This window comes from Topomyia yanbarensis, chromosome 3, assembly GCF_030247195.1.
Source record: "Topomyia yanbarensis strain Yona2022 chromosome 3, ASM3024719v1, whole genome shotgun sequence".
Lineage (NCBI taxonomy): Eukaryota > Metazoa > Arthropoda > Insecta > Diptera > Culicidae > Topomyia > Topomyia yanbarensis.
In genome coordinates this window covers 414,399,913-414,420,496 of record NC_080672.1, presented here as the reverse complement: position 1 = coordinate 414,420,496, position 20,584 = coordinate 414,399,913, and the positions used below count along the sequence as shown (strand labels likewise).

At 36.9% G+C, this 20,584-nt stretch overlaps 1 protein-coding gene across 4 annotated transcripts in view; it reads right to left on the bottom strand.

Moving 5' to 3' along the window:
- The window catches only part of LOC131691248 (sorbin and SH3 domain-containing protein 1), a 410,190-nt gene that overhangs the window by 367,116 nt on the left and 22,490 nt on the right, over positions 1-20,584 (bottom strand). For 2 of the 4 annotated variants that reach the window (XM_058977505.1, XM_058977506.1), the window contains exon 2: positions 20,134-20,192. In XM_058977505.1, the coding sequence (XP_058833488.1) occupies positions 20,134-20,192 (59 nt within the window). Of the gene's footprint in view, positions 1-17,161; positions 17,877-20,133; positions 20,193-20,584 lie in introns of those variants that run through there. The other 2 variants (XM_058977502.1, XM_058977504.1) reach the window with 2 other exon arrangements.

Below are 20,584 nucleotides of genomic sequence, written 5' to 3'. Positions count from 1 at the left end.
TAAGCAGTCGCTATCCCACTATTAATATGATTGAACATAAATTTATGCTTATTTAAAAAAAACTGTGATTGTGAAACTGTACGGTATCAACAAGCTAATTCATGGTATCTTTCAATTCGATCAGCGTTTTCGCGTGGCATCAATCCCATACCAGTCCAACCTAATTAGTATTCATCAAATCGTTTGCATTTTATTGCTCTCACACGTCGTTACGAACAATACCGCAAGAAACGGGTACCATGTTATCTCCCAACAGTCACTATCTAAACTTGCCGAGTGTCGATTCGCGGACACTTTTGCAGTTTTTGGGACCCAGTGTGCAACACAAATTTGCATATACACTCACATCCGCGACCGCCATTTGGGTGGTTATTTTATCGCATCATTAGCTTCACCTTCCGCAGTGTCCCCGCCGACCGCGAACACAATCGAAAAAGCCATCAACGTTCGAAATAAATGGGTGGATGACACTTCGTAAAAGTGTACATCATGTTCGACCCGACCATTTTTCATCGCCACCGCTGAAGTTCAAAAATAAATGTTTCTGTGTTCAGTTCATCACCACCCAGAGTCACGCCGCAGCCAGTGACTCTGGCAGTCACTAATGATCCGGAACAAGTGACGCGTTAAATAGTGAGCCTTCATCATTATTAACTTCATTGAGCGAGATGAACGCATCAGAACGAGTGGGGGGAAAGGGCGTAACATCCGCCCCCTCCCACAACACACTGACTGGCTGGCGGTACACAATGAACGTCCTTCCGGTTTGACATTATGTTCGCAAGCGACCGGACCTGCCATTAATCGTCTCGCGTGAATGATCCCAACGGCGTACCGTGCTGAGATTTGACAGTTGACACCTGCCGTCGGTGACATCGTCGCCGCATCGGTCGAGTTGATCGAAAACGGATGGGAGTTATCTCGACGAATCGAATATGTTGACTATCTTCTGATTGTCACAAGAGAAATTGTGTTTGGCTCCTGCGATTAAAAAGTTACGAGTTGCGGCCGAAATCGTTCCTCGAACATTTTATGGGATCTCAATCTCAATGGTCAATGATAAACTCGCGACACAAACACCCTGGTCATAAAACAAACAAAATTTCGCAAGCTTCATATTTAGTTACCACCGCACGGAAGGTTATCAATTTGGAAATATCTCCGCTTCTGGTTGAGCTTCAATAATAGCTTGGCTGAGCACCGGTCGATCAGCCTGCGGCAAAGGCAAAGGCATTCGCTCGGTTCGATGGGGGTGCCGCACCGCGGCGGTAGGTTAGATTTTATGACATAAAACAGTACATCGACACAATCAAGCGTGACCATAATACCGCGCGGATGCAGATGAGTTTACACCGGTACCGCCGTGCGGACTTCCTCCATCTACTCACTCCGTCCTCCACATACACCAAAGAACCGGTTGCTCCCTTATCCGTTGCGCGATAAAAGCCTATTGAATATCGATTACTGCCGCAGCAGGTTCTGGCCGAGCGTCACCATCGGCGCGCTGCCAATATAAACGACCTGCTTTTGTTTGTATTCATTCATCGGTTCGTATCATTGAGTTGTGCACTGCTGCCTTTCAGTCAGCCAGTGCCGCACAGCAGGCGGTGACGAGATACTATCGGTTGCTTGGGTTTTGTTCCACCACCATCATCGGGGGTAGGTTCAATTTTCGGTATTTGCTAGCAAGTAATTAACAAAACAATCACGGTTGCGGGCTGATGGTGAACATTTGGAATCCGCACCCGGTCGAACAGGTTGTAAATCGATGTTTGGCGATCGAATGAAGTCAATATAGTTATGCAATAGAAATTTTTGGACAATCATATTAAAAAGAGGCGTGAGTTGGACTTTATTTTGATAAAAATAGACTACTTTGGAGATGATAGGCTTTTGATAATGCATTACAATATAGTTTATCGGACATTGTTGCACGAATACTTTCTTGATACATGTTGGAAGAGATGGGTCTGGAAGACTCCATATGGCCCGCACCTTAACAATATGGTTATTTTCGGAATTGTCTTGACGAGTAGGTGCTAGAAATTTATGTTTGAAGCCATGGTAGAATCCAAGATGGCGACTTCCGGTTCAACGAAATTCGTTATAACCCAATCAACATATGTGCTTTCGGAATGGTCTTGACGAGAAGGTGCCATTTTGGAATCCAACTTCCGTAAATACCCATGTTGATGAGGTGCGGGCCATAAGGAGTCTTCCAGACCCAAACCGCAGTTCTTTGCATTTGAAAGGACTTAGAATTTTTGTTCAGGAAAAGTTACCGCGTTAATTGAAAAATCGGCGTAGAAAAAACCGTGTTAATTCGAAAATCCCCGTAAAAAAACCTCATAAAATCCGCGCAAAAAAACCGCGTAAACCTGAGTGTACCACAATACACGTTTTGCCTTTCTCCTATAGAAAGGTTATGCAATCACTCTGAACATCCCCAACCTAATCCCGGCCGTCTGTCATATACCATTCGACTCAGTTCGTCGAATTCGGCAAATGTCTGTGTGTGCGTATGTATGTGTGTATGTATGTATGTATGTAACCAAAAATAAGCACATCGGTTACTCGGAGGTGGCTGAACCGATTTCATCAAACTTAGTCTCAAATTAAAGGTAAAATGTTCTCATGGGCTGCTATAGAATTTCATTAAATTCCTAATTCCAGTTCCGGAGTTACAGGTTTAGGAGTGCGGACACACAGCAAATTCACATTTTTGCCTTTCTCCTATAGAAAGGTTATGTAATCACTCTGAACATTGTCAACCTAATCCCTAATTTTTTTTTGACTTGCATAGGTTTTCTGTATTTTAACAGGGTCTTAGTTAAGAGTGTTCACCGTAAGTCTGCGATAAAAAAATGCGCTTCGAGGGAAAGGCCAGAACTCCGTCAATTTTAAATATTTTTTAAATAAAAGTTAGCTTATTTTTCCCCTCAATTTTGTAAACAGTGAAGACCCGTTTTTGTCAGCCCCTTGGTGAATTTTAGGCTGATAAAACGGGGACATTAACAAAATCGGGACATATATTTTTCTTTCTTTTTAAGAAACCGAAGCTCTTAAAATATTCTTCTTTGGTCCCTAGATATAGCCTCATAACCTTTCCTGATTATTTAGCTTAAACTTCCCTTAAGGGAGTCTGACAGTGCAAAATTAAAAAAAAAAAAAATTCTTGCGTATTTCGGAACTCTAAGATAAGAGAAATATGCTCAACAAAGGATTTACGCGAATCAGGGCCGTAGATAGAAAATACGGGCCCGAGGGGTCCAACGTGCCGGCCCCCACCACTGTATATTGCCCGTGTATCACAAAGTTAAAGTTTGAAATCCATTGTACTTACTGATATTATGTACCTATATTACACTGAAATTATATTGTTATGTACCAGTTTTTTGCTCTAGTTGTTTGTAGCGCCAATGATGGTAAAAACGGAGGGCTGTTAATATTATATAGTATTTTGAATACGTCTTCGAACGTTTTGGTGAGTTTGAAGAGGAATTTTTCGTCAATAGTAAAAGTAAAGAAATGGAAAGATTAAAGATGTAGTACATAATTGTAAAAATTATAAACGTTATCTAAACAAAAAAAAAATCAAATTTTTTTTTTGTTCAATTGTACAAAAAAAACAAAATAAATGAAATACTTTACATTGAAAGTGTGTATAGAAAAACTAAAAATCGAAAAATCAACCACATAAACAAATTAAAGTCAATTGTCAAAAAAAAATGTATAATCGAAAACAAAAACCAAAACAAAACCTGTAAGAATCGATAAAAGAAAACAAGAAACTAGACAATCAAATTACAAAGATAAAAGAAGTCGAACATTGTTGAACAAATGGTGAAAATTATAAAAATATCGGCAGATGTCATAAAACTTAAAAGCTCGAAAATAATAAAATATATTAAACATTAAAAACAAGAAATATTTAAAGCAATAGAAAAAGTGAATAAAGCGTTAAGAATGCATAAAAGTAAAGGAATAGATATAAAAGACAAAAATAAAATAAACATGAAGAAATTAAAAAAAAAATAATTGAACGAAAACGGAAAAAATGGAAAACAAAACATAGTATAAAACTAAAATGGTATATCATAGAAACACACAAAATTGAAAAATGAACAAGAAGAAATTGAAAAAATAGATAAGATTATTTAAAGAATGGAAAACAACATTAATGAAATTTGATAGAAATTCAAACAACAGCCTAAATGTAAAACGAAAAAAAAATGCGCATAATGGCAAAAAAATAAACATAATGTTTTCTAGAAAAATGAATAAAATGAAAAAACAAACCTATTGGAAAATGGCCAACAGAAAAAAGAACTTTCAAGATAGGTTATATGGAAAAATGAAGAAAAACAAAAATGAACAAAATGAAAGATTAAGGAACATGTGTAAAAAATTAAAAAAACGGAAAGCTAAAAACTAGAAAACATGTACCAAAATACGAGAAATGTAGATAAAGGGACCGTGAGACATTTGGAATGAATTCAAAAAAAGAAAAATGAAAAAATATATAGAGAAAAAAGAAAATAGTAAAAGGGAATGATAAGAATGAATGGAACTAATAGACTAATTTTAAAAGTTTGATGGAATGACAAAAGAAACAAATGAAAAAGCAAGATATTAAAATATGAAACAACAGAAAAAATAAAATAGAATGGAAAAATTGCAAATAAAATGGAAACACTTAGCAATGACTATAAATTAAGGTAAGTGGTATGGATAAAAAAGCAAAAATAAACAGCCTTAAAAGCAGGATAAAATAAAAATATGGTAACAATGAAAATAGATAAAAAAGCAGAATATTGAAATTGCAGATATACCACGACTTGCAGCCTTCATCAGTGTTTGTATCAATATGCGAAAAATATTAAAAAAGAAAAGTGTTTAATATAACATTCCACTAAATCGTCTAAAAACAGTGCTTTTTAAAGTGCTGAAAAAAATTGATCAACGAAATTTTAACAAAATTTTAAAAAATCCATGTAAAAATGGAGAAAATAGCGAAAAATGGATCAAATTACAAATAAGGGTTGCGGTTGGATTTTACGCTATGCTGGTTTCGAAAACATTCATAAAAGCTAAATAGGCTCTGCTTTATTTCTTAGTTCGTAGCACAAAATATATCATATATTCTTCACATTCACCGCAGAGTGTAATGTTGTGGTAGAGTATTTAGGTGTATTGTTTCGCATTTGTGAAGGGTTTTGTTGATTTAGTGGGGGCGGTACTTCACATCCTTGAATATCTGAAAAAAATCAAAAATCACCAGCCACTCTTGCTGTGAAGGATAACCCAAGCGAACTGTGCTCTGCTCTACAGTAAACAAACGCAGGGCGTAAAATCACACTTCAGTGTCTTTCAAGAATCTATGTGAGGAGCATATAATCCGTTGATCCAATGAAGTGAAGGTCGTGTGGGGTAAAGTGAATCTGAACCCAAATGGTGGTGAGCACTTTTTAAATATATTGGCCAACACCGAGAGGGGTCCTACTTATCGATTAGGGTCTGCAACCCGAGAATGATGTTTATGATGACTGTGTGCTAGACGATTTATAAAATGATGCTGAGAGTTGTTGATGAAGAAAAAATTGCAAAATAATCCACTGCATTCATCCGGGCGAAATCCGAATTACATGAACAAAGACCCGAAATTTGCCTCAAAAAACCGGTGTGGACACCCTAAATAGAAGGTTGAGAAGTTTACTTTTTCTTTTTAATTATTTTTGATAATTATCCAGCAGTTGCGAAGACATGACAAAAAAATCGATTTCATATTGACGAAATTTGAAGACAACCTAATCAAATCATTAATTTTGAACCCCTAGCAAGTCTGATCTAATTTTTTTTTCGATTATAGAAATTTTTATCTTAGGATCATTCACTTTTTCATTCAAGTTAGAAAATTTTCTTTAAAAAATTCTCCATTCCTATGTGCGAGGTTAGGAATCGAACCCAGATGAGCTGCGTACATGGCAGTCGATGTACCAACTACGCTATGCCCGCATTGGTCTGATCTTCTAATTGGATACAAATACATATATTTGATATCTAATATGCAGTACTTTTTAAAATCATACACAAGATATTGAATTTGTTTTTTGAAAGTATTGACTAAAATTTTAGCTCCCGTTAAAAATCCGGGCCCCCTTCAAAACTCCGGGCCCGGGGGAAAACACCCCGGGCCCGGGGGGTCCAACGTACGGGCGCCCACCACTATGTATTGCCTGAGTGCAAAAGAGTTAATGATTGAAAACCATTGGAGTTCACTTATATTATGTGTAGTACACTGAAATTTTATATTTGTGTACCAGGTTTTCGCTCTAGTTGTTTGTAGGGTCAATGAAGGAAAAAAAAACGCAGTTTTTTATACTTTGGGAGTTTTTTAATACCTCTTAGACAGTTTTGGTGTTTTTATTAAATATTAAAAGAATGAACAAAAGAGCTAGAAATAACAAAATCAACCAAATAAACAAACTAACGTCAATTGTCAAAAAATATTTAATCGGTAAAAACCAAAACAAAACCTTTAAAAAATTGATACCAGGAAACTAGAAAAACATATTGCGAAGATTAAAGAAAGTAGGATAAATTTTAAGAATCAATGCAAAAAATGAAAAAAAATACTAAAAAGAATACAAACATTAATATAAAAAAATGCATAAAACTGAAAAACTCGATAAATCAAAAAAAAAATATTTAACATTAAAAATGAGACATATTTAAAGCAATAGAAAAAGTAAATAAAACGTTTAGAATGCATAAAAATATATTATATATATATATATATATATATATATATATATATATATATATATATATATATATATATATATATATATATATATATATATATATATATATATATATATATATATATATATATATATATATATATATATATATATATATATATATATATATATATATATATATATATATATATATATATATATATATATATATATATATATATATATATATATATATATATATATATATATATATATATATATATATATATATATATATATATATATATATATATATAAAAAGAAAATAATAAAATAACCATAGAGAAATTGAAAAAAATGGACGAACTGGAAAATTTTGAAAATTGGAAAATTGGAATGATGAAAAGACGAAAAAGTAATGAAAATTGAAAGTATTGAACAAAAACGGAGCAAACAGACAGGATGGAAAACAAAAAACAGTAGAAAAAAGCCAACATGGTATACTATAGTAACACAAAAAATGGAGAAGTTTACACGAAGAAAATGAATAAAATGGATTAAATTATTCAAAGAATGGAAAAAACACTAGAAATGAAATTTGAAATAAATTCAAACAACGAACTAAATGTATAATGAAGAAAAAGTGCGCATAGTGTCAAAATAAGACAAATCAAATTTTTTTTAATGAAAATAAAAAAAAATTCAATGTAAACGTATAGAAAAATGGTCAACAGAAAAAGTAATTTCAAAATAGGAAATAACAATTACCAATTAAATCTTAAGAAAAAGGTATAAAAAATAAATAAAATTATATTAAATGAGCAATGGGAAAAAATAAAATGGCGAAAAACGGAAAGCTAAAAACTATAACATAAGGAAGAAAATAGGAGAAAAATAAAAAATTAAACGATAAGACAAATTCAAATGAATTTGGATGAGTGAAATTGCTTTTGGAAATGCAAAAAATATAAAAAAGGAGAAATATAAAAAGGCTATGCTAAGAATAAATGTAGTAAATAAACAAATTCTAAAAATTAGATGGAATGACAAAAGAAACAAATAAAAAAGCAGGGCATTGAAATATAAAAAAATAAGAAAAATAAAATAAAGAAAGCAGAATTTTCTCAAAAAATTAAAGTAAGTGATAGCAATAGAAAAAGAGCAAAAGTAAGGAACGTAAAAAGATAGATAAAATAAAAGTATGGAAATAGACAAAAAGGCAGAATCTTAAAATTGTAGAAATACAAAAACAATCCACAACTTGAATAAATAGATCAATCCTAGAGGGTGGGCGTAGCGTAGTTGGTAAATCGATTGCCTTGTACGCAGTGCACCTGAGTTCGAGTCCCATCCCCGCACCTAGGGTTAGAAATTTTTCATAAGAGATTTTTCTAACCCGAAGAGATGAATGACCTTAAGTTTAAAAGCTCTATAATCTAAATAAAACACTAGATCAATGAAATTTTAACAAAATAAAAAAAATCCATGTAGGAATTAAAAAATTGAAACATGTATCAAATTTCAAATAAGGGTTGTGGTTGGATTTTACGCTATGCTTGTTTCGAAAACATTCATAATCCTATAAAAACATGAATTATTCTATTATTTGTGTTGGTGTGTTAGCACAACATAAAATATTTTACAAGAATGTTGTAACTGATTTCTAGTAAAAGGTTCAAAAATAAAAATAAAATCGTTACATTCAGGAAGCGATGTTCAAAATCTCACGCTCACTTCTCCAAAATGAAAAGATTTTGTATGCGGATTTATCTTGCTACATTAGTTAGCTAATCTTGCTAACTAGTTGATTTAGTTTGGTAGCAGAGTTGACATATAAAATTCAAAACAAAACTAGTAACACTATACTCGTCATGAGAGGGGCTTGTTGTGTACGCAATTTACTGTTATAATGGAAATGTAGATAAAAGGCCGTATTTAAAGAATTGTAAAACGTATTTATTTTTTTGTCATCCTCTTTGCAAGGGAGAATTGGTAGTCGAAAATCACCGAAAAAAGCTACGTCATTTGAGTACGACCCCTTGACAAAAATGTTTCGGTATCATCTCGTATCTGAATTTGATTTTTTATGGATTTTGTAACAATGAACGGCAAACCAAAGATATTAAATTTGTTTTTGATGACTCATTTGACCAATTGAGCTCTCAAATAGAGGTAGAGCTGTCGCCTCTAGTGGTACTTTGACCAGCAGAGATTTACTGAGTAGGGGGTAGACTTCAAGAGACACGTGGGTTTACGCTGAAATCAATTAGAATTTCGAATTAAACTTTTTGGATGTAAAGTAAACAGATCGGAAAAACTAGAAGTGGCAGGGTTATTAGAACAGGTGCTCGACCCTCATTAGCAGAAGACAAAAATTAAGCCCGTACGATATTAAGCTTGTTCTAATGACCCTGCCACTTCTAGTTTTCCGATCTGTTTACTTCACATCCTTGCTCTCACTTGAGTACTATGGCTCTAATTTTCATAACTTTCCCTACACAGTAATCTCTAGCTAATTGAATGTCGTTAAAATATGAAAAAAAAATACTTTCGATACTAATCCAGCGCTTTCGAAGATTGGAAATTCAATAAACCAAAAAAATCAATTTCATATTGGCGAAATTTGAAGACTTCTAATCAAACCATTTAATTGTTTAACCCTTACAAGTCTGATCATTGTTTCAACATTTTAACCTTAAGGTCATTCGCTTCTTCATTCAGGTTAGGAATTTTCCTATAAAAATCTCTATTGCTGTGTGCGGGGTTGGGGTTCGAACCCAGGTGAGCTGCGTACATGACATTCAATGTACAAATTCCGCTATGCCCGCTCGAGTTTGATTCTTGATTCGATGCGATAATTAGGTTGGTATAAACATAGTTGATATCAAATATGCAGTAGTTTAGAACTTTCGCTATTCAAGTTACCTCATACACAAGATATTGAATTTTTAATTGCATTCTCAAATAAATTTTTGTCGAAAAATTATTTGTCAAAATTTTAGTTTCTGTTAAAAATCCGTGCTCCCTTCAGAACTCCGGGCCCGGGGGGAAACAACCCAGTCCCCCCACCCCTCTCGGCGGCCCTGTGGACCACTGTGCATTGTGCAGCGTTGGCAAGCTGAAATAAATACATACATACATTGAGCTACTGTAAAACTTTGGTTTCATTTCGATAACTATCGTCGATTTACCAATCATTCACAATAGTTATCCACTCACCCTTTATGACTATTTTCAATAGTTTGCATCAATATTTGGCAAAAGACTTTCTAGCGCAACCATACATGGGTCATCTGCCCTACCTTCTATTGACTTATCCAGCTGCGTTGGTATTGTGCCGTTTTGACGTTTGAATTGGGAGGAAAACTAATCGTTTACACGGCGAAATGGGAGAAAAACAAACCGCTTCTGGGCTTAAGGGGTGGGCGGTAGTATAAAAATGCGAGATCGCAGTGTGCGTATTTTAAACGTCAGATATCTCAATGTCATCAAAAGAAAAGCACACTTCACCTAAATTTGTGATAAATTTTCCATAATTTCACGAAAGGTTATCGTGAACTACCGAAACATTAACATTCTAAGAGGAATTTGTCTTTGAAAAATCATGCCAATGTAAACATTATCATCAGTAGGCATCCAATGACAAATCGCATAGCCCCCAAACTTGCCATAGAATAGGGCTTGGCTTGCAACCCAGTCAACTGTAACGGAAATTTTTAAAGTCACAGTTGCCTGGGTTTGCGCAGCGCATGCTTTGCTCGAATCACGCACTACGTTACCCGATTGCGCGGGTATCTACTAATTTGACAATACGACCCTACGAAGCTCATTATATTGTTCGGCTACATGATACCCGGTAGCCCCACCCATTACACGCATACGATTTGATTCGTTGGTAATGAGGGGATTTGATTACAAAAGACAAATACGAGGGGGTCGAATTGATTTTAAACAGTTTGCATGGCGAGAACTGATTCCCTTCGGGACAAACTGGCGACAAATGACATGTCATCGTTTATCGGGCATGCTGGACAACGTTTTGTAGAACATTTGATTTATGTGGTATTCAACGGTAGTATGATTTTTTCGATTGAAGGACATTGGCTTGTTTGTAAAAATCGCGAGATTGCTGTTCGTAATTTTATGCAAAAATTATTTGAATACCACCCAAATATAAGTCGAAGAATTTTTCAATTTACCAGTCAAACCGATTTACAATATTCTTAATTCATACTACAAATTGGAAGAAACCAAAAAACGTCCTTGATATAAGTTTTGTATCTAAATAACAATTCTGTCTCATAACAGTTTTTGCAACCGGCCGAGACGGTTGTGCCTCCAGGTGGAAGGTTTTGTTCTCGAGAGAGTGACGGAGTGCGAGACGCTGTATACGTTTTTGTGGGAGAGAGAGAGACCAGTTTGTTAAGTGTGAGTCGACAGTTGATACGTCGGAGGCGTGGTCAACGGCATCCTCGGTGTTTTGACAGCAAACCGCGGGTAGACGAATTTGCCTACCGCGGTGGCAGAAATCGACAGTGATCGTGCCTGTACACACAGAAAAAATATATTGTATTGGTGTCGTCGGGCAATTCTAATCGACGAGAGGGGAAGCGTAACAGGTAGACCCATTTGCTCTATTCGTCTACCGCAGAAGTGGTACGACGAATAAGGAAAACAAGTGGCACCGAAAAGTGCCGCATCGACAGTGGGATTTTCGCAGCAAGCCACAGGTAGCCACATTTGTTTACCGCGGCGGTGGAAACGGAGAGAGCGCTGTGGTGGTGATACCGACGAGCAGCTTAACCGGAGAGAGTTTTGAAGTGTTGCAGGTAGGCCTATTTCTCTACTGAAGAAGCAACGCGACGAAGAAGGACAGCAAGTGTCACATTGTCAAACAACGGGCACCGAGTTTACAACGTAACACATGAGGTGTGTTCTACAGGTATATCAGGTATATTTTTCATTCCTTTTTGTGATAGTTTTTCTTGCTAGGTAAAATGGATGAAGAGATGGGAGAACGAGTAACAGACCCTCCCCCTAAGCCTTATGCTGAAAATGTAAATCCGACTAGAATTAAAATTTACCCAGAGTCGTCAACGGGACCATGGATTGTATTTATTAGGCGTAAAGTAAAGGCGCTAAATATTATTCAAATTTCTAAAGATTTGACTTCGCGATTCTCGGATGTAAAAGAGATCATCAAAGTCAATAAAGATAAAATACGCATTGTCGTTGGTAGTCTCAAACAAGCCAATGCAATTGCTTATTGCGAGCTTTTTACGCGTGAGTATAGAGCGTATATTCCTTCAAAGGAAATTGAAATTGATGGGGTCATCACAGAATCGAGTTTGACTGTTGATGACATAATTAAGCATGGGGTTGGTCGTTTCAAAGACACCATACTTAAAGACGTAAAAATACTTGAATGCAAGCAATTGCATTCAGTATCACACGAAGGAGATAAAAAAGTTTATCGACTATCTGACTCATTTCGAGTGACTTTCGCTGGGTCTGCGCTGCCCAACTATGTCATTATCGATAAGATTCGTCTCCCTGTTCGCCTTTTTATCCCTCGTGTAATGAATTGCCTTAATTGCAAACAGCTTGGCCACACAGCCACTTACTGTTCCAATAAGGCACGGTGTGGCAAATGTGGGGGTTCTCATCAAGAGGATACATGCAATGAAAATTCAGAAAAATGTTTAATGTGCGGAGAAAACTCACATGAGCTCCCTGCATGCCCCATTTATAAATTGCGTGAGGATAAAATTAAACGATCCTTGAAGGAGAGGTCTAAGCGCTCCTATGCAGAAATGTTGAAGAATGCTACCCCTAAACCCATCTTCTTAGAAAACACTTACGCATCTCTATTTTCGGAACAGTCTGACTCTGACGGAGCGTGCGAAGGTACATCATTTGTTTTACCCGGAAATTCCAGAAAAAGAAAACAGTCTTCTTTTCCCAAGCTGCCAAGAAAGGGCCTTAAAATTTCTCCACCAATAGATAAACTGCGCCCAAAACCGAAAAATTCCGATTCAAAACCGAAATCAATTCCGCCCGGTTTTGGGAACGTACAATCCAAACAGAACACCATTACTGGAAATAATAAAATTTCGACTTCCTCTGAGCCTCAGCCAGGGGTAGGATTATTGAAATTTTCTGAAATTGTTGATTGGATTTTTAAAGCATTCAATATTTCTGAACCACTAAAGAGTATACTTTCAGCTTTCCTCCCAACAATTAGAACATTTTTAGAGCAGCTGATTGCTCAATGGCCCATCCTTGCAGCGATTGTATCTTTCAATGGGTAATTCACCTCCTCCAATGAAAGATTCCATCACTGTTTTACAGTGGAATTGCAGAAGTATCATACCTAAAATTGATTCCTTAAAAATTTTACTGCATAATTTAAAATGCGATGCTTTTGCTCTATGTGAAACATGGCTTACCTCAAACATTAATTTCAACTTAAATGATTTCAACATTATTCGCCTAGACCGAGACACCCCGTATGGAGGAGTGCTTCTAGGAATTAAAAAGTGCTATTCTTTCTATAGAATTACCATTCCCATGACTGCTGGCATTGAGGCTGTAGCTGTCCAAACGAATATTAAAGGCAAAGACATGTCTATCGCTTCTATATATATACCTCCCAAAGTTCAAATTGGACAACGTCAAATTTTTGAGGTAGTGGAATCCATGGCTGCTCCGCGTCTGATACTGGGAGACTTCAACTCGCACGGAGTATTGTGGGGTTCCTTCTACAATGATAATCGATCCTCTTTGATATACAATGTTTGTGACGAATTTAATATGACAGTTTTAAATACTGGCGAAACAACCCGCATCCCCAGACCTCCTGCACGTCCAAGTGCATTAGATCTATCTCTGAGCTCGACATCACTTCGGTTAGATTGCACGTGGAAGGTTGTACCTGATCCTCACGGTAGCGATCATTTGCCAATCGTTGTTTCAATTAACAGTGAATTAGGCCTTACGAATTCAATCAATGTTCCTTATGACTTAACACGAAATATTGATTGGAAAACATACGAAACATTAATTTCCACTTCTCTTGCTTCGACAGAAGAGCTACCCCCTACCGAAGAATATGAATTCTTAGCGGGTTTAATTATTGAAGCAGCAGAACAAGCCCAAACGAAATGCAATCCTGGAATGACAATAAATAGACGGCCCCCTAATCCTTGGTGGGACAAAGAGTGCTCTGATGCATATGAAGCTAAACAAGTTGCCTACAAAGAAATTATGAAACAGAAAGGGGGTATACGTGAGAACTTTGAAAATTATTTCATTTTGCAAAACAAATTTGACAGTATACGTCGTGCCAAAAAATCTAGTTATTGGAGACACTTCGTTAATGGCTTGTCAAGAGAAACATCAATGAGTACTCTTTGGAACACAGCCAGAAGAATGAGGAATCGAAACGTGACTAATGAAAGCGAAGATTTTTCGAATCGTTTGGATATTTAATTTTGCCAAGAAAATTTGTCCCGATTCTGCTCCTGCGCAGAAAATCACTCGCGATGCTCCCACAAGTAACGATTTCATAGATTCGCCTTTGACAATGATGGAATTCTCAATTGCACTCCTCTCATGCAACAATAATGCTCCGGGACTAGACAGAATTAAATTCAACTTGGTGAAGAATCTGCCTGACCTAGCAAAAAGACGCTTGTTGAATTTATTCAATAAGCTTCTTGAGCAGAACATTGTCCCGCACGACTGGAGACAAGTGAGAGTTATCGCTATTCCAAAACCGGGAAAGCCAGCCTCCGATCATAACTCGTATCGACCGATTGCAATGCTATCCTGCATCAGGAAATTGTTGGAAAAAATTATCCTACGACGTCTCGACAATTGGGTTGAGGCGAACGGCTTGCTATCAGATACCCAGTTTGGTTTTCGGAGGGGAAAGGGAACGAATGATTGTCTGGCGCTTCTTTCGTCAGAAATCCAACTCGCTTACGCAAAAAAAGAACAAATGGCGTCTGTGTTCTTAGACATAAAAGGAGCATTCGACTCAGTCTCCATTGATGTTCTCTCGGAGAAGCTACATCAATGTGGTCTTTCACCGATATTAAATAATTATTTATACAATTTATTATCAGAAAAGCACATGCATTTTTCATATGGCGATTTGGCGACACTCAGAATAAGTTACATGGGCCTCCCACAAGGCTCTTGTCTAAGCCCCCTTCTCTATAATTTTTACGTGAATGACATTGATAATTGTATTGTCAGCCCATGCACTTTAAGACAACTTGCAGATGATGGGGTGGTTTCTGCCACAGGACCAAAAGCTATAAATTTACAACAACCATTGCAAGATAGCTTGGATAATTTATCAATTTGGGCTTTAAAGCTGGGCATCGATTTCTCTACGGAGAAAACAGAGTTGGTCGTTTTCTCAAGGAAGCGTGATCCAGCTCAGCTTCAGCTTCAATTGGTTGGTAGAACGATAGCCCAAGTCCTGACTTTTAAATACCTTGGAATTTGGTTCGATTCTAAAGGCACATGGGGAGGCCACATTAGGTATCTAATAACGAAATGCCAACAAAGGATAAATTTTCTGCGAACAATAACTGGATCATGGTGGGGTTCTCATCCAAGTGACATTATAAGATTGTATCAAACAACAATACTTTCAGTAATGGAATATGGGTGCATCTGTTTCCGTTCAGCTGCGAACACTCACATTATTAAACTGGAACGGATACAGTATCGCTGTTTACGAATTGCCTTAGGTTGCATGCAGTCGACCCATACAATGAGTCTTGAAGTACTAGCGGGAGTTCTTCCTTTAAAAGACCGATTCTGGGATCTCTCTTCTCGTTTACTTATTCGATGTGAGGTTATGAACCCACTGGTAATTGAAAATTTTGAAAGACTTGTCGAGCTTCAACCCCAAACCAGATTCATGACAGTGTATTTCAATCACATGTCACAAGAAATAACGCCTGCTAGGTATGTTCCCACATACGTCAATATACTAGATATTCCTGAATCCACTTTATTCTTCGACACGTCCATGCAAGCAGAGATTCATGGAATTCCGGATCATCTACGCTCGCGGGAGATCCCTAAAATATTCACAAGTAAATATCAACACATAGACTGCCTTAAAATGTTTTACACTGATGGGTCACGAATCAGTGAGGCCACTGGTTTTGGTATTTTCAACAATAATTTTTCAATTTCTCTCAAACTTGCGGAACCCGCCTCTGTTTATATAGCGGAACTAGCAGCAGTTCACTATAGTTTTCAAATAATTAATACTTTACCCCCGAACCATTACTTTATCCTCACTGATAGTCTCAGCACAATTGCAGCTCTACGCTCAAAGAGGATTGATAATCACGATCCATTCTTTTTGGTGAAGATACGAGAATCTCTGAGTAACCTGACAAGAAAATGTTATAAATTTACCCTAGTGTGGCTCCCCGCCCATTGCTCTATTGCGGGCAATGAGAAAGCTGATAATTTAGCCAAGATTGGTGCACTAGATGGTGAAATATATGAAAGACCCATCGCTTACAATGAATTTTATAGCGCTTCTCGACAGAGGACACTTGCTAGTTGGCAAACATCTTGGGACAATGGAGATATGGGACGATGGCTACACTCAATTATCCCTAAAGTATCAACGAAGGCATGGTTCAAAGGATTGGATGTAAGTCGGGACTTCATCCGTGTGATGTCTAGGCTCATGTCCAATCATTATACTTTAGATGCGCATCTCCGTCGTATTGGGCTCGCTGAGGGTAATCATTGTGCTTGTGGAGAAGGTTACCATGACATTGAGCATGTTGTTTGGTCCTGCACTGAATATCGTGAAGCCAGATCACAATTAGTAGATTCTTTACAAGTCCGAGGAAGACCAATTCATGTTCCTGTTAAAGACATCCTGGCGTATCGCGATCCTCTATACATGGAACTTATCTATCATTTTCTAAAAACAGCGTCTGTCAAAATTTAATTAAATTCATCTCCTCATACTCTCATCCAAGGCTAATCATTCACCAATTAAAGTGTCCTAGAATATTTAGTTTTTAAATTTAGACAATAACAGAAAAAAAGTAAATAAATACACCCGAAAATACTAGATCATTATGAAATACAACAATGTAAGGAAAAAAGCAAACAATAAAGTGATTTCAGTGTTAGTTTTAGACAAAGTACTAGTATAGTTAAAATTAGTCTTAAGGATTTTTGTAACGTGCTATGTAAAAAAAGAAACTGGCGTAAAAAGCTTTTGCAAATGCCGTGTCAAATAAACGTATGGAAAAAAAAAAAAAAAAACAATTCTGTCTCGATTGCTGCATTTTCCCTGCGGGGTCAACGACTGTAAACTAGTTTTATTTTTCCCGACCACGTGCGGGCACGATTCATATTCCTACCTTGATGCAACCGGACCAGGTCACGTTTCTTGATTTTATGCTTTCGCTCGATTTCGTACTTTTTGCAGAAGTACGGCTGCGGTGCATAAACCGGCGCCCCCAAGCGGCTCTCTTTGTTCGTATCGGGCGTCCAGCGTTCACGGGGACGATGCTGTTGCTGCTGCCGATCATGATCACCGTCGTAGGCGTGATAAAACTGCTGCTGGCTGCTAGGTTTCGGTTTCGGATAGTCATCAACCGGACCGGTGTCCGAGTCCGGAGAGGTTCCGTAGCTAAGATTGTGCAACAGATTGGTCCCGATCCGTCTGAGAAGTGAAATCGATTTCCCACTTGTCACGGAGGCACCGCTACTGCTGCTGCAGTCATTGGAGGCACGATTTGCGCCATCACCTAAACAATTGTAGTGCTGTTTCAAACCCGGCCTACAGCAGCGATCTTCGTCCGATTCGGACGAAAAGCACAACGGAGAAGGACACTTGAGCTTCATCTTCACCACTTGAACATATCACTCCGGAAGACACTGCTACGGGCAAGAAATGCACTTTGACACACTTCAGAGCCCGAACACGGACACTTTGGTGAAACTCGATATCAAACCGCGAATCCAAGTCACTCGCACTCGCACTTTACCATACAAAACCGATCCCGTCAAAGTCCGCACTTTCAATGGAGGGAAGCTCGGATTGCCGGGACCTGGGACTTTGTCTTCGGCAGCGGAGGCCGCCGTCAGCGTGGAGAGAAGCCATATGGCGTGCAAAAGTCAGTTTCCCTCAGTCGGAAAAGGTAAGCAGTAGGCCTTGTGCTGCGGGTTTCGATTCTGAGGGACAAGGAAAAAAGATAAACAAAAACAAAAACAAACCTACCAAAGCGGGAAAGTGATCGTGTAGGGACGGATGGATGGACGGACGAACGTAGTAAGAAGACACACGACAAAACCGATTGCCCTATTGGAAGACGGAGCCAAGCGGAAACAAAAGCGCGTTATTATTAACATTATTGATGCATCGCGCCAGTACGGGAGATAGGTAATGCTTTCACTTGGAAAGATATTTTTAAATGAAGGGGGAGTTAGGTCTGCTAAGTTGAGCTAGGTGCCGACTATTCAAAAAGGAAGGGACTTGATTGGATCTGTGGAAGACATTATGAAGATGAACAAAGTGCACCGGAAAGAATCATTTATTTTCCGAAGGCAGGTTTTGACTATTTAATGGTTCCGGACCTAAAACTGTAAACACTTTTAGGGAGATTGCCCGGCGAATAAAGTCACCCAAGCTTCATGCTTCACTTGATGCTATAATGATTTTGTAACTTACTGTTGTGTAATGTACACACAGAAGACTTTGTATTGAAAGACGAGAATGTCTTTGAATGATCGGGTGGCAAAAGGGCATATAGGTATTGTTCTGATCATGATTTATGGCTGCTGAGACGATTGAATACACGGAAAAAATTGGTTGGTAGATCCGCGATTGCGACTACACTTAAAATTCACTTAAGTATCGGCCAAGAAAAATGTTTTTTGATCTTTGCTAAAATAAGGAGAAAATTTGATTAAAATCATTTAGTTCTGGATGGAGCAAAGATCAAAAAACCTATAACTTTTGCAAGTTTGCGTTTTCGCTTCATCTCATCAGCTATGGACTCCAAACAAGTGTTCGCGAAACCGATACATGGCCACATCTTTGAATTCTCGCCAACATAGAAGTTCTTATTGCTGATGAGCTCAACAATTTGGTTCTGCCAGATGCTGATGAGAAGAAATCCTAGATCTAGATTTTATTTAATTTTCTCCTTAGAAAGTCATATAGAATCGAATTGGCATGATAGTCGAACCTTGTTTTGATTTCATAATGAGTTCATCCATAATCAGAACTTCTCTACTTGCGAGACTTCACGCGTTATCAGTAGTTTTTGTTTGTGAATACAAGTCGTGTTCCGTTCCTTCAATTAATAGTGTCTTTCTGGTGGTCAAGTCGGCTCTGCCAGATACTGATGAGATGAAATCAAAATGTAAATCCTCGACTTGTAAAGGTTTTGTTTGAGATTTTGCTAGTAGCTACCCGGATAGACTTTTACAATAGCATTTACCCTACAAACAATCATAAAACAATAAATATTATAGTTATTACTGTTTCAACATTGTTCGATGCCAAGTTCTCACAGTAGATTTACAATACAATTTCATGTAACAATAAATTTCACTGTTCAGCAAAAAGCTGATACAGTGCATTCACATTAAATTTTACTGTTTTCGAGAAAAAAAATGTATGGAGAAAAATTGATTTTTTTAATGTTAAGATACATAACCACCCCCTTTTTCACTGTAAAAGTCTATTTTACATTGAAATTTACTGTAAAAACATTAAAGTTTATTGTTTTTGTATTGTAGCATAACACTAAAACTTACTGTAAATTATTGTAAAATTACTGTACTGTCACAGTAAAAATCATGGTTTTGTTACTGTACATTTCTATTCGGGTATCTCCTTCGCTCGCTTCCTTTATAAGATTAAATGATCTTATCACTTAATATTATTAATACATAGACAAATACATGGAGTATATTATTTACTTTGAAAAAAAAAATATTATTGAAGATACTTGCAATCTAAAATATCAATTATGCTATCAAGCAGTATCCCAAGACTATCGCTGTATGACTGGTTAATGGAACTGAGTCTAACTCTAACTGCAACCAGATCAAATTAAGATTAGAATTCTATTCGATTTCGTTTTTTATTGTATTCTAATCGCTAGCTGCACTTTAAATCACAGATGTTTACACACATTTTGAATACGAGCCTGAAAGTATTGTAGGAACAACAGATGGACAAACCGATTCAGTTTCGAGAGTGAATCGTGCCCGATTCACTCACACTTTTGATCGATTCAGTGATTCGTTTTAGAGTCGATTTTTTTTTATCGATTTGGGATTCTCGCGCCCATCTCTAGGAAGGAAGGAATAAACGTACCTGAATCGGCTGCCTGACTCTTCTGATTGGTAGTTCCGAGATTTTCTGTGGATGGATCGCTGCAAAGAAAACGAATATACCTTTAGAAAATATTAAATGTCGGAATGACATACGACATGTTAGAGTAGACAAATGATTCATAATAGCATTTGTTTATTTGGAGTAGGGAAAAACCTATTCAAGCTTAACATAACAAGTTCTCTCTCTCTAGGCATAAAGCCTTCTCATCTTTCCGCATCAATAGATTACATTGAATGCTAATGATATACACACAAAAAATAATGAAATTTAAACGACATGTAAATCAATACGAATGTAAACATACAAAGATTGAATCAAAACTTTGATTGAAAATTACGTTAAAATCAATGCACTCAATTGGAAAATCGAAAAGCATGCAATTTTACACTTTCATTCGTGTAATATTACATGTCATTCATTTTACAGCTAT